At 44.4% G+C, this 15620-nt stretch overlaps 1 protein-coding gene across 2 annotated transcripts in view; it reads left to right on the forward strand.

Moving 5' to 3' along the window:
• Positions 1-220: 220 nt before the first annotated feature.
• Positions 221-15620, forward strand: part of grin3ba (glutamate receptor, ionotropic, N-methyl-D-aspartate 3Ba) — a 78355-nt gene continuing 62955 nt past the window's right edge. For both annotated transcript variants that reach the window (XM_034144365.1, XM_034144368.1), the window contains exon 1: positions 221-972. In XM_034144365.1, coding sequence (XP_034000256.1) covers positions 439-972 — 534 coding nt within the window. In that variant the 5' untranslated portion in view covers positions 221-438. The remainder of the gene's footprint in view (positions 973-15620) is intronic.

The raw sequence follows: 15620 nt of genomic DNA on the forward strand, positions 1-15620 counted from the left end.
CCGGCAGGCGCAAGAACACGCACGCACGAACACGCACGCACGAACACGCACGCACGTACACACACACACACACACACACACACACACACACACACACACACACACACACACACACACACACCCTCTCTCACAGCTGGTGTGCCTTCCTCCAGACTGACAGAAGCGGGGCGACCGCTCTAAGCTGTGCGCGCTCATTTCTCCTCTCTCCACCAGCGCGCCTTTTACTGTTGACATAAAAAACTTTGAAGAGGTGAGAGTCGAAACGTCAAAACGCCGACAAATCACCGTCGACAGCGCGCATCAAGAAATAAAAAAAGGGGGCAACGAAAAATACCCAGCAAGTCCGAGGAAAGCGGTGGAGCCGGGAGAAAGAGGGAGCTATGCCATCTCCCGCCGAGCAGAGCCCAGTCCTCCTGTGTTGTGTGTCGGAGCTGCAGCATGGTGTCTCTCTCTGGACTCTGGACCTACTGCCTCGCCCCCGGGAGACTTCCTCTCCTTGTCCTCTCCGCCAGACCGCTCCTGCTGCTTCTTTTATTCACGGTCTCTTCCTCCCCGGAGTCCTGCTTCCCGCACCCGCAGACGTGTCACATCCTCGCCCGGATCGGACACACCGTGCGCCTCGGTGCGCTCTTGCCCACCCGGCAGCCGGCACGGATACAAAACGCGCTCAACCGCGCCCTGGCTAGCCTCCGGCACCAGGGTGGAGGGGCAGACTCCTCCACGACACCCTCCCAGACACCCCCTCTGCTGCCCTACAACCTGAGCCTGGAGGTGGTGGCTCGCACGCCCGCGGGAGGCGACCCGGAGTCGCTGTCCCGCAGCGCCTGCCAGGACTTGGTGGTCAGGGGGGTGTCCGCCGTGCTCGCCTTCCCCCGCTCCAGAGAGGAGCTGATCCAGGTGGAGTTCCTCTCCTCTTTCCTGGAGATCCCTTTCATATCCATCCTGGAGGACACAGAGCCGCTTGTGACTAAGGTATGGATGGATGGTGTGTGTTGCTGGCTGTGCTGCACCTGTAGCAGTCATTTTTTAAAGGAACATAAAACATAATAACAGAAGGTTATTTGGGTTTTTATCATTGTTTTCTTGCGTTCTGCTCTCTAATAAGCACCAACCTCTGGCCAAACATATTTTCCTTTGGACTTTTATCAGAGGAACCTTTGCCGACTCACTGCCTTGTGGCGAGGATTTTGGTGGCTGAGCTGGTCTCACCAGCTCGATTTTAAGTCAGGCTGAAGGCAAGGGAATAGCGTAAAGAAAGATAATTGGGACAGGGATAATACGATCCATTATTCTTGAGATTCATTTTAATAATACAATTAGCAATAATACAAATACAATAAGGACCATTAAAGGACCATTTAGTGTCTCAGACTAAGTGGAGCCGCTAAATGTCTTCTCCCAGTAAAGTCTGATGTGCAGATTGATCTCAGCTGAGCTCCCTGCTGGTGGACCTGCAGGCCCTTCACATGCATCTTTAATATCTGATAGCTCTGCTTTAGTATTGGACTGCCCTCCAGCCCTCCAGCAGCAGAGGTTTAAACTGAAATGCTTTTTTTTTTTTAAAGCTCTCATCTTGTGTATATGTGTGGGTTAACAGACTCCATATGAGCAAGAGTGTGTATTTGTGCATGTGCCTGCATGTGAGTGTGTGCATGTTTGATTGAAGACGGCTGTGTTGTGGCACCTCTCTGAGTGAATCATTCAAACAGCTGAGAGACTGATAGATGGATGCTGGGGTGAGGGGCCCGCTGCTGGTGCTATTTGTGCATGGTCACATGTATTTTTTTTGGCTTGTTGCTCGATGTGAGAACATTTGTAAGAAAGCAATAAGTGTGTGTGTGTTAGTATTTCCAGCGGCAGTCGAGCTGCTTGCCAGTCAGTCAATCCAACTCCAGTCATATCCGCCTCTATCCAACTGAGCAGCCAACTGCATCCCCCTGACACACACACACACACACACACACACACACACACACACACACACACACACACACACACACACACACACACACACACACACACACACACACACACACACACACACACACACACACACACACACACACACACACACACACACACACACACACACACACACACACACACACACACACACACACACACACACACACACACACACACACACACACACACACACACACACACACACACACACACACACACATTTACAAAGTGCCAACCACCACACACACATATTTACAAAGTGCCAACCACCACACACACATATTTACAAAGTGCCAACCACCACACACACATAAGGACAAATAAAGAGGACTTCAACTTTACTTTCACACAGGTAGCTAAGACTGAACACACACTCAGGGACACACCTGCCAGAGACATTGATTTCTTCTCCACCTTTTTTCTCACACACACACACACACTTTCACCAACACATAGGCAGGGAGGAGAGAGAAGGAGAGAGGAACGATCCATAGTTTAAGTCTGAAATCTCTGTCCTGTCGCGTCTCTTTGTCAACAATATATTGCTTATTCGATTTCAATAAAGCTTGCATGAATGAGAAGTCACACCACTTGACGAATGTGTCGGCAAAGCAAGGAGATAAGCAACAGAGAGCAGAAGGAAAGGGAGATGAGGGGAGGAAGGGGTGGGCAGGGAAGGAAGAGAGGGCTTCTTCTCTTTCTTTTTTCCCTCTGCCTTTCAGTTCTTCAAAACTGTGCCAAGCAGTCAGTGGGCAAAAGAGAAACAACCGTCACTCTCTTCCTCTGTGTCTCTCTGTTTCAGTAATCATTTCAAGCAGATGTTGTGTTTTGAATGTTTGTTGTTTATGCTACAGAAATGTTCTTCAGCCTAATATTAAATTCATGATGTTTCTTTTCTGTGTCAGGCTAGTCCTCCGTGCTTCATAGAAGGTGACGTGTTCAGGTGTGAGGCAGCAGCAACATCTGTTTGTTTGTAAGCCGTAGAGGGAAAGCAGGGCAGCTGCGATGAGGAGTAGCAGACGAATAAAATACTAGGGACAGAAACTCAGGATTAAAACATGTAAAACTCAGTATAATGTGTAAGAAAAAAGTGCAGGAAGGTCAGCCTTTCAGAACCTTAATAATGAAAGGAGTAAGCAACTTAAATTGACACTTTCATGAACTAAAACTCAAGTAGGATTCCTTTCTGTTCTTGTAACTGTGTATGTGGTTGCTTGGGTAAACCGTTTAATACTGAAACTGTTACTTGGTTAATAAATGTATCTAGTCTAATCGTCCTATAATAAGCAAAACATTGTATTTTCCCATTGTGTGATAGTTAAAGATTTGCACCACTTTCCCATTTAGATATAATTGTTATTGTTAGATATTTCCAATTTAAAGACCTCCCCAAGTGAGGGGCGTTTTTCAGCATTTACTAACATTTGAGTCCTGCAGCCTTCAAACCATATGATTTTCAGTACATTGCCAGTGAAGGCAATGCATTTCCATTTCTCACACTCCAGGGTGCATGTCAATAGACGGAGAGCCATGGAAGACATCGACTAAAAGGAGGCTGGTAGGGGGTGGGACATGTTCCTAACAAACTGAGAGGGCAGAGACGAGTGGGCTGGGTCAACAGGAAAGCAAATTGTTACCCTGTATACAAACCGGAAAATGTATCTGTGCTGATAGCGAAACACACAACCAGAAGATATCATTCTAATTAAAAATGCTATTTACATTTGAGCATCAGTTGGGGAGGAGCACTCCTCACAGGGGGAAGGAGGGCTGGAGAAACGCAGAGACAAAACAAACACTCCTGCCAAAAATGTGCCGGATCCGTCACAGATTGATCCAAATAAAGGCGGTCTTTTTGTTCGTCTCTGGAGAGTATTCCTCCCTGGAGTGTCTGGAATTGTGGAGATATTTCTGCAGGGTGTTGGGAACTGAGCCCATGTTTTTTCAGGTAAATGTTTCCCCCCTCTAGACATCAGAGAGAGGTAGATACACAGAGAGGAAGAGAAACACCTGCAGCAGGAGGCTACCTTCTAACTTTATAATGTATCGTACACCACGAAGAAATAAAAGGGGACTTGTTGAGTGTGATTATATTGGAGGTTGTTCAAGGTCAAAGAACGTGGCGACGAGTCTTTCAAGAATTAATTAGTCGTTGGCTCTGGGTTATTTTTCTTTACTGTCAGCTAATTTCTCCCTTATTTCACGATTCATCAGAAGACAAAAACAAAGAAATTAGCTCAGAGCAGCCTCGATCAGTGGGGGCGTCTTACAGCGAGTGTGACATCCCGGAGGTTGTGATGATAGATGTTTCCCAGACTGCCTTTCAGTTCCCCCCCAAAAAAACCCCACTGCTTCATAAAGGGTTGCGATTATGACGAGTGAATTCATTTTAGTTATCGCATTCCTGCTTTGCAATACTGGGGACATTTTGGGACACTAAAGGACGCAGACGGACGGAAGGACAGGAAGGCAGACGGAGACAGAGGTTGGTTGTCCGTCTGCGCCCCGCTGCTGAGTCAGAAGGAGCTGTGGGACTTGGTGATGCAAGGAAGTGCTTATTCCTCCCAACCTACTTAAGCTAATTAGAACCAGTGTGTGACCCCTAACTGTAAATCTCTCCTGTTCATCTGTAGCAGGGAGGATGGGGAATGGGAGAAGGGAAAGGGGGACAGGCGGAAGGAGGGGGAAGGAAAAAGTAAATGGCTTTCTAACTCCCATCAGGGCCATTATGGACATTTGGGCAGGTGATTAGTTCATCAGTGTCTTCTCATGGAACATGGATAAGGAATTCAATTGAGGGTATTTGATGTTTAATTAAAAAAATAATCACAAATAACCTTTCGTAACCCCCAAAAAAGAATGATATGGGTTTAAACATTTGTATTCTGCTAGTATGATGTAGGATGTGCTTGTGGAGTCATTATGGAATGAAATAAATGGTTTGCCTGCCGACTTAATTGAAAAAGACGTGTATGAAATCTCCGCACATTTCCAATGCCTGTTTCAATTGGGTCTAACCAAACAATTTTCGATTCGCTGATAGTATCACAGAAAATGATATTGTGGATCATGATTTCTATTTTCGGAAATGTATTAGCAGGGAGGCCTGAAGAAAATGGTTTTGCTGATTCCTGAATGTGATTGGGTGCGAGGGGTGGTATGCTGTGAATTCATTATTTGTCATTTCTCCACAGTGGAGGCTTTGTTCCTGCAGCTCACTCACTGACATTTTACTCCCAGACCCTCATTTTGTCTGCAAATGTATCCATAAAGCATAATGCACGGGACTGTATTTCAAAGAGTATGATTCTTAAATACCATGCATATATATTTCTATAGAGCTTTCCTTCATGTTTTTCAGAGTCTAGTTCTTACCTGATTTGGCTTTTAACCAGACCTTGATCATATACAATACAAAGGCATATGTGTTTACATCCTATTGGCACCTTGCACTTGTTACTCTCTATTTGATGTGAAACTATTTAGTTTATTTCTCAAGTCCCTCTGAATCATGGCATTAGCTGAATGACTAAACTGCAGATGTCATTGTCATCAACCTTTTCCCCTAAAATCAAATCACCACTTAAATACGTGCATGTGTTGTGTTAGTCACGATTCTTTCAGTGTTTCTGATGCGGAGTAACCTTTATCGTTCTACTTCCCCCTCTGCAATCTATCCATCCTGCATTCTTTTATTATTAAGTCACTTCTTTTTATTTTTAATGACATACCTCATTCTGCTTTGTAAAATGAAGATTAGTACAGTAAAAAACCCAATTTGCGACTTTGAATGAAATTACATTTTAATCCAGGGACCCTGCTGAATAAGACGCATTGTGGCTCTGAGCTAGCCCTGCTCTCCGAAGACACGCACACTGAACACGTTCACACACACACACATGCACACACGCACGCACGCACGCACGCACACACACACACACACACACACACACACACACACACACACACACCCATACCCATCTACGAATGTATGCAGAGAAGCACATGCACAAGCCACACCAATCTATACCTGCATGTATGTCTCTCTCTCTCTCTCTCTCTCTCTCTCTCTCTCACACACACACACACACACACACACACACACACACACACACACTTGAAATGATGCAATTATCGAATCGCAAAGCCTGCAATCTTTTTTTTTTATTTCTTTTTTTTTCTCTTTCTTCTTCTTGTGTGTCAGTCATCCACACCAATCAGAAGTGCTGTGCTCCACATGTAGCAGCCATTGTTAACCAATCAGAAGTGGCCCATGATAGAAGGTGATAAACATTTTGATCCAATCACCTGCCAAGTATTTTTGAAAGTGCCTGCCCTTTCCAAATGGCTTCCAATGGAGCTTTCCTAGATGGTTTGGTGAAACAAAGCATCTGAGTCAGGTTAGTAATGCTCCATCACATGTTCTACATCTATTACAGGGTGAATCTTAAACTGAAGCTTGACTTTAAAGCAACCCAACGGAAGTTTCATGTAAGTTTAGTTCTTTCACTCGTAGCTCGGGCTGCGGGGGTGCTAGAGACGGGAGCGCGTTGATACGACCTTCCTAGCCGGAGATATGGCCACATTTTACAAAAAACTTCCTTTAGGTCGCCTAAAAATAAATATCGCAAATCGAATCGCAATCGCAATATCTGTCAGAAAAATCGCAATTAGATTATTTCCCTAAATCGTGCAGCCCTAACACACACACACACACACATACACACACACACTCACTCTGTGTGGACTGTGTGCTCACTAAAGGTTATTAAGCCTAATGAGGCTTTACGAGGCTCTGCTGCCTTTAGTGTTTCCTTTGAGATGATGAGGGGATTTGTGCCCCGACCACAGTGGGATAAGACTGAAAAGAGAGGGACAAAACTTTCTGCCAAGCCGGAGCCTCAGGCAAACTGACAGTTTGAGACAAGCCGGCCACTTAATGCAAACAGCTCAGAGCGCTTTCTTTATTAGTATTTTGATGACAGTTCAGCACTGTCTTGACTGAGCCAGATGAATTGAGCAGAGCAGAATCAGCGTGGTGTGTATTACCAAAAGAACTGTGGGCTTCTTTGAGCTGCTCAGTATGGTATTTGAGTTTCTGTTCTAATGTTTGGCTTGTGTTGTTGCCTCTGGTGAAGCAAATGTTTCCAGCAGCTCAACACCAGTATAATATTTCTCTATACTTAAAAAATAAAGCATCCCAGCACTGGTTTGAGGCAGAATGTAATGTGCACGTACTGTATAGGGGAGAGAGGGAGACGTGGTTGTCATTATAGAGAGTTAATGGAGGGATTGAGAGAGGTATGTAGAGATCAGGGAATGAGGGAATGAGGGATCAAGGAAGAAAGAAGGAATCAGTTCGTAGGGAATGCTAAAAGAAGGGATCAGGAAGGAACGGGGGAATAAGAGAAGGAAGAAGAGATTTAGGAAACATGGGAGTATTCCAACAGTATCGAGAAAGGACGGAAAGATATCTGACACAGAATGTGGGAAAATGGATAGAGAAGGAAAGGAGGAATTGTATACAGTTATAGGGAACGATGGGAGAAGATCTTGGAAATAAGAAAGTAAGACATATGGGGAAATAGAGAAGGAGCAATGAAGCAAGGATGAATTGGAGTTATGAATCGGGCGTGGAAGAAGTAAAAATGGGATAGATTGAAGGCTGTGGGAATGGGAGAAGGGATGATGGAAGATGGTAGGATGTGATGGTTGAGGGATGACGGGCAGCCGGGGCCTTGTGCTTGGCTTCCCACTGGGGAGTCTGACGGAGGCAGTTTTATCTAAACTTTGCCAGTTCATTAGAGGATTAGCGAGTGATAACTTCCTGCTATCTGTGATTGGAAAAAACACCTACCTGCACACAGCCATACTGATAAGTGAATGCACACACACATACAGTACATTCTTTGTGATACTTGCACACACTGCACCTAATATAAGACTATAAGCAAACTTATTTCAAACATACTGATGAAAAGACCCATTTTGTCTTTGGAATACTTTTAAAAAGACACTATTACAGAAACTACTGCTATTGACTGGGCAGTAGTTGTGTGTGTATATGTGTGGAAATGTGTGTAATTGTGGTACTTTAGGTAGGAACTGAGGCATAACACCAGAAATCTAGGCCAGGTGGGCGTTAGTGATAAGGGCAGGCTTGGAGACAACACACATACAGGGCCCTATAGAAGCTCCCACAGGTCACAGGTGAAAGACGGGCAGACGGAGAGGCAGACAGGAGGCGAGACAGGTGGGAGAAGGTGAGAGAGATACGTGCTGATGTGAGATTAAACAGATGCTGACAGATGGCTAAGAGACACGGTTGAATGAGTGCCAAGGCGACAGGTTTGCCAAAGACCCGCGGGTGACGTCAAGAAAGTGGGGAAAACAACAAGAAAGGGGTAAGGCAAAGTAAAAAGTAGCAAAGGATAAAGAGTAAGCAAGATAAAGCACTTGGAGGGAAACAGAATGACTGAGAGAGCGATTCAGAAAAGTTTAAAATAGGAAGATTAAACTGAGAGAGACAGCATAGTAAAGTGTGCAAGCTAGTAAGAGATAAAAGAAGTGAAATTGGACCAGGAAGTGACAAAGAAAATTTGACGGAGCGAGAAGCCGTCAAGAGATGAAGCCATTTGAGAGGCGAGCGATGCGCAGACAGGAGGATTGAAAGATGGTAAACCCCAAGGTAACTTCTGTGTTACTTCTGGGATATTTATGTTGGGAGTTGGCAAGAAAACAGGGATGATTTAGAGCCATCTGGATGGGCTTCAACACCACCTGCCCACAGAGGAAAGGCTGTAGGGAGACACCAGTGTACCGGTGGCACTCACACACCAACGCACACCGATACATCGTTTACATGAGGTACATGTGTAGAAATGCAGCCATTTTCACACATTTGGCTCGATGCCAGCTCGTTGGATGTGAAATTAAATAATCACCATGCTGTTTGTTCTGGCTTTTACGACAATGTAATGATTTAAACACACAGGGCAGGCCACCAGGGAGTTTTTATACCCAAAGCAAGAAGCAGAGAATTGAAGTAAAAAAGGCTCCAGCGACAAACAAATTCTTTGCCTGTGTCCATGGGTCACCGATTTCCTAAAAGATTACTTTGCTCAAAGTTAAACTTTTTTGCGCAAGCATAAAATATTATTATAGGTCTACTCGAGCTATTATAGTACTCCATTAAAAGAAAGGGCTGGCTTTGCTTGGAGACACGCTGCCACCTTCTGCGGCGTGCTGCTGACTGATGGCCGTCCACAGATCATTTATACTGCGGGGGTTTCGGAGTCTGACACTGTAGACCCCCTGCAGACAAACACCCTCTGTCTAATGACATGTAAGAAAGTATAGTAATGGAGAATAGTGTGTATTAATGGTTTTTCACTCTAAATCAATATTTTTCGCCTTACTTTGAATTGGTAGATATTTTGTACGGCAGTTCCAACAGTAGATGTAAACTGTGAGTATAATGATGCGATGGGGTCTTAGTAGTTTCTGTTCGCAATACCTATAGAGACACTGAAACCATTTTACTGGATTACTTTGACAAATAAGAAAATATGATGATTATACAGAGTATCTTTTTTGCTATGATTCCTAGATTTCTGGACCTTAATTTGTAATGCACCAAAAATAATCTTCGCTACCTGCTTTCTCCCTCAACTGAAACCCTTGTGAACAAATATAAATTCACAAGGCACAATGCAGGAACACAAACTTATCCTGTAACTGCCATAAACTACATGGATATATTGCTGTGGACACAATCACACACACACACACACACACACACGGACCAAAACACTTAGAAATTCACACCTACACACACTCAGATATGACACCCACAGCTCTGTTTCCTCACCGCACATAGCATGTGCGACACCGTACAGGCAGATTGTATCCTGCAGCATCCATCATAAACACAAGCAGTTGTCATTTTGTTGGGAAGTCTTGTTTCTCTTCCATATTTCTCTCCCTCTTTCTCCCACTCTATCTCTCTTTCTGAATTGACCTCTGTGTTCGAGCTGCCTCCATAAAGCAGAGCAGAGCGGAACAACGGATAAATCCTGAGTGATATCCCAGGCTGAGTGCAGGGGAAACAAGACGACGTGATATTCATATGCATAACATCTAACGCACACACACTATTTATGGGCTGGAAGGAGAATTGGGGACATGGTTCCACTGATGGAGAGTCACGACGAGACACAGGGAGTAAGATTTAAAGAAGGGAAATGATTGAAGGCAATGGATGGGTGAATCGGTCAAGGCGACACAAAATGAAAGCTCACGGTTATGGTGACACAGACAAAAAAGAAGAGACAAACAAATAAAGGGTAAAGAAGTTTGATAGAGCGGAGAGAAACAGGATGTGATCAATTTCCCCTTCTCATTGCCCTTCATACAAAGGACAGACTGTCCTGCAGATAGCGCTAAAGCAGCTTCCCGACGCACTTATCTGGTGCCAAGTCACGCAAGAGAGCGGAGCAATATTTCACTATAATTCAGGTTAGCCTGCATATATCTCGCATCCATCCCCCATTTACTCTGCTTTATTATAAGGAGAAACCAAGAACGCTGCGAAATTACGATTATTTATAACACTTTTGGAGATTTATTCAACGACCGAGATCTGGACTATTTGGAAAGAAGATGACATCTGTGACGAATGGCATGAAACAGAAACAAATTACTTTTTTCTCAGGAGAGTATAATGCATTTACGGCTGATAGAAAACCAGTCCGTGCTGTATTGAACAACTTAACTTTGTAGTTGCGCTCTTGGGTTATTGATGCAATAATGGATGAAAAACATGAGTGTTGTGTTCCTGGTGTAAAGCAGAATCAATAAGTTCTGAACTACCTGAAGCGAGAATAACAGATTTTTTTAATTAAGGAAAGGGACAGGCATATAATTTTAAAAGGTAAAATGACTGGGTTGCAATGTTTATTTGTCAGTGTACGAGCAGTTGAGTGCACTAACACGAGGGTTTGTCAGGTTGATGTCAGGGTGTGTTTCCTCTGTTTATTTTTCCAGTCATGACACACTGGCAGAGTGGACAGGCTCTGAAGCGTTGAGGTGGAATGGTTTGGTTGAAAAGTCCCCTCCAGCAGCAGATATATTTGTCATGCTGCCCGCTGCCGGACTGCCGAGAGAGAGTTGTCAGGTATAAAATTGAACTATAGAAGAGATCTCTCAATTTTGGTCGAGATGCGGCAGAAGAATGTCCTTAATTGAATTTCTTATGTAACATGGTTTCCATACAGCATGTGATAATGTAACAGCATTAGAAACCATAGAAACAGCTGCACTCTTAGTCTCACCCAGGTGGCTTTCTTCACCCAGCTGTCTAAAGCTATAAAAAGTATTCAGCACAGAGTCTAAAACCTTTTTTGCTGTCCTTTCAATGTAAAGTTTAAAACTGAAGTTATTCAGCCTTTAAAAACTGCACTTTGCACTTGCTTGATGTAGATAAATGTCATGTAGAAGGGAATAGAATTTAGACCTCTGTCTGTGAGCAAAAGGCTCACTGGCAAGTCATGCTGGAATACAGTTGTCTATCAGTAAATATAAATCAAATGCATGCTTGAAGGTGAAAAAAATACAAAATCTAAGTGAAAAAGTATTAATGTTATATAACATATCAGAAATGTATTACACAGGGAAAAACTTGCTTAAAGGGGACCAATCATGCAAAATGCACTTTTGTACGTCTTTTATACATGAATATGTGTCCCCGGTGTTCCAGGGAACTCACCAAGTGTCAGAAAACACAACCCTCTCTATTTTCCTCCATACCCAAATCTCTAAAAAAGGGGCTGCAACGGATCTGATAAAAACTGATCCAGATTTGAACACTGTCCTGACGTCAGGACGGTGGCGCTACGGCTATTGGGCCAACTCCACCAATCAGGAGGAGACAGCCACGGCCATTGCCGTTCGAAAGCGCTGGAGACGCTGTAGTACATATGCCAGGCCAGTAGATGGTGCTGACCTCACTGAATCTGCCCTTGCAAATCCAGAGCTAAAAAATGTCAAATTGAGCAAAATGAGGCATGGCTAAAATGCATGATCTGTTTGGTATTTAAAAAAAAAAAAAGTATAAATATGCCTTATATAGGTATGGTCCTACACTATATTATTCAAATATAGCATGATAGGTCCACTTTAAATGTTGGAAAACAATCCCCAATTTCTTTAGCTGGCAATAGAAAATAGGATATGCTTTGATGGATTACTTGTTTAACATTAATTTGTGCTTTTATTTTTGTTAAATGTTCTGCTCCAACTGATTTAATAGACAGGCTTTACATGTTCGTAAACTGGGAGCCTATGGACTGCCTCTTAGCCGGCCACTGGTGTGCATGATCATCCAGTTATGGTGCCATTTATTTTTTGGTTTGTTTGTTTTTTGGCATAAACAAAGCTGAGCTTATGACTCAGCAAACAATCATTGTTTTGGACATTCCTATGGCGGTCACTCACTCACAGACTTTGTTTAATAGTGCTAATTTTCAAAATAGCAGCGTATTACAGTTGCAGGATTCATTGGCAGGCCTGTCAGCTGTGGTTATTAAAGGATGCCTGATAGACTAGGACGTGCCCAGAGGCTCCATTCCAGTTCTCTGTCAATTCTTTGTCAGTTTCAATCAGACGATGATGACTGGAGCAGAGCTGGGCTACATGTCCAATGCCAAGGCTTTCCCAGCAGCAATGCAGCTCTGCCAATGTTACTGTTTGTGGGCATGTGTGTCTTTTGTTATAATGTTGGATGTGAAAGAATGCTTTGTGGGGGAACTGTGTGTGTGTGTTTGAAAGTGTTCCAGTCATGTCTTCAATGGGTTATCTAGTTGGTGAAATACTTTGATTTATCAAGCAATGAGTGTCACCCATTGGGGATCACATCTGGAAGGACTTTAGTTCTAGCTGCATTCATTTATATTGGGCCACCAGAGCATTACAAAACCCAAATCACAATGTTCTTATGTTAAAAAGTTGTTATGGTAGATGTTCTTCCAAGCTGCTACCTATTTACACATTGAGCAACATCAGCATTCAGATCTCTTATTGGTCACCTGACGAAAGTAGGTCAACATTTCTTTTGTTTTAATGTATTTTCATCTCCTCCATCTTCTGAGACACATGTGTTGTTCTTAGGATACATGATTCTCTCATCATCAACACCAGATATTTGCTGAGTTGTCGATCCTCTGTTTGTTGCTGGACAAGTAGGGCTGAGCTGGTTCACCAGACTTTCTTTTTTAAAAGCTATCGACTTTATAAACTATGGCCTTGAAATCCAAAACAAGAGATTCCCAAACCTTTCCTGGTCCAGTTGTGCATGAACAAACGGCATGCTTTCCCTGTGAGTGAACTAAACACTGGTTCACCATAAGGAGAGCCGGTCGGATGTAATTCCGTGCTGGCACTTAAAGGATGAGATATTGATCGCAACACACACAACTTATTCTCCTGCTCTTCGTAAATCACTTTGTGATTGACAGGTCCCGGACCTGTCCGTCCCATTGACTGTAGATTTCATCAGCCTACCTTCATCCATTCAGGCAACCAGTGGGTTAACCCTGCTTTCAAATCAGCATCAGCTGCTTCTGTGAGAGCATTTATTAACAGTGGGTATTTTCCGAAGCCTAATAATATCGCCGGTTGTCTTTCTATAGCATGCCTGAGATTGCACAAGCTTAAGTGATTAGTTTTGCAGTGGCACAAATCGCTTGGAGGTAGATTGTCAGCAAAGAGTGCAGAAGGTCCTCGGGAGGAAAGCATTCAGTCCTCTAGCTATTTAATTATGGGGGCGGCGGACCCCTGGGTGCACGGCTTCATTCTCCCACTACGGTGGCTCGCTAACAAACTCTGTTGAGTGCCTTTGATTGATCTGAAGCCATTTGAGGTGGCCGTGAAAAGACAAAGGCAGTGACAGAAGGAGGGAAGAGGAAAGGAGGGGGGAGAGAAGTGGGCAGGGAGGCTGGTAGAGGCGGGAGGGATGGAGGGACGAGAGATGGAAGGAAAGAGAAGGGGACGGAGAGCTGCAGGGAGGGAAGCGTGAAGGCAGGGAGAGGGAATGAGGGATGAAGGGAAGCAAGGCGTGGATGAATGGCTGGAGGGAGGGGTGGGGGGGGAGGCTGGCTCTTTCCTGCACACACAGCTACTCACCCTGGAGGAGCACTGAGCCGAACGCACATAGACAAACAAACATTTACACACAAAAACACACTTGGTTAAAATGTTTTTAGAGCTTCCACATGGGAGTAGAGATGTGGATGTATTTGCATAAGTGGGGATTATACTCTGAGCCAGTGGACAGTAGCGATGGCTAAAGTAGATAAGATAAAGCTTTCATTATCCCCCCCCCACCCTGTTACCACACACAACCTCTCCATTTACTGCTTACTCTCTTTTTTTCGCTCGGGACAGAAACAGTCTCTCTTCCTCAGTCTCCTCCTCCTCGGTCTCCCTGCAAACACTCTTCCTGTATATTTGTTGTGCAGCTAACATCCAACTTCCCTCCTTATCTGCCTTACTTAACTCCCAGCGTGAGAACTTTTTCAATTACCCCTGCCTCTTCCTCTGTGGGTTAGGGACGAAGGCACTGTTTTGGCAGGATAAAGCGTCCGCAGAGGAAAGAGAGGGAGAAAAAGAGAAGGATGGAGGCAGGAAGGAAGGAGGGAGGGAAGGAGAAGTTGAGGGAGAGATTCCGCAGTGACTCCGTTCCAACAAGTCATCTTTCATTTTTACGACTTCAATCAAGTGTCCTTGAAACCTAAATACACTCATCATGCATCCTTATCCTGGCGGGAAGGCTGGGATACCTTGACGTATAATACCTGCTTCCCATTGTGTGCACACATTTTAATGGCTGCCACTCTAATGCTGTCATTTTTTAGCAAACACTGTCCTGTCCCGGCTCTGTCTTGGCATAAATACAAAACATTTCCTTTTCTCGGCCATTGTCTCTCGCTGGGCAGTCCCTCTCCCTCTCTCCTGTATCCCCTCCCACACCTTTTATTCTTCACCTCAACCTGTCTCCTTTCTTCCACCTTCACACACAGTCTCTATATTCCCTTTGGCAGGAGACCACTGCAGTCTGTCACACACGGAGCAATATGGTGCCGATTGGAATCACTAACTGTGTGTGTGTGTGTGTGTGTGTGTGTGTGTGTGTGTGTGTGTGTGTGTGTGTGTGTGGTGTGTGTGTGGGTGTGTGTGTGTGTGTGTGTGTGTGTGTGTGTGTGTGTGTGTGTGTGTGGTGTGTGTGTGTGTGTGTGTGTGTGTGGTGTGTGTGTGTGTGTGTGTGTGTGTGTGTGTGTGTGTGTGTGTGTGCTGTGTGTGTGTGTGTGGTGTGTGTGTGTGTGTGTGTGTGTGTGTGTGTGTGTGTGTGTGTGAACTTGCTATGGATGTACTGTAACCTTGCCCAGAGATCTCTGGCTTCAGAAAGTCAGCTGTCGCCTCTGTGTTTGTTCCAGGACAGTTACAGAGTTATAGGAGTACTGTATGTCATTCCATCTGTGTAACTCACTGGGATGCACTCTGTCTGTTGGTGGGTGTCAGAGAGTGCCCAGTGCAGGACTGCCTCCTGCTCCCATTTTTATAACTTGTCCCATTTCCATATTTATTTTTCTCATTAAGAC

Source organism: Trematomus bernacchii, unplaced genomic scaffold (assembly GCF_902827165.1).
Source record: "Trematomus bernacchii unplaced genomic scaffold, fTreBer1.1, whole genome shotgun sequence".
In the NCBI taxonomy this organism is placed as follows: Eukaryota; Metazoa; Chordata; class Actinopteri; order Perciformes; family Nototheniidae; genus Trematomus; species Trematomus bernacchii.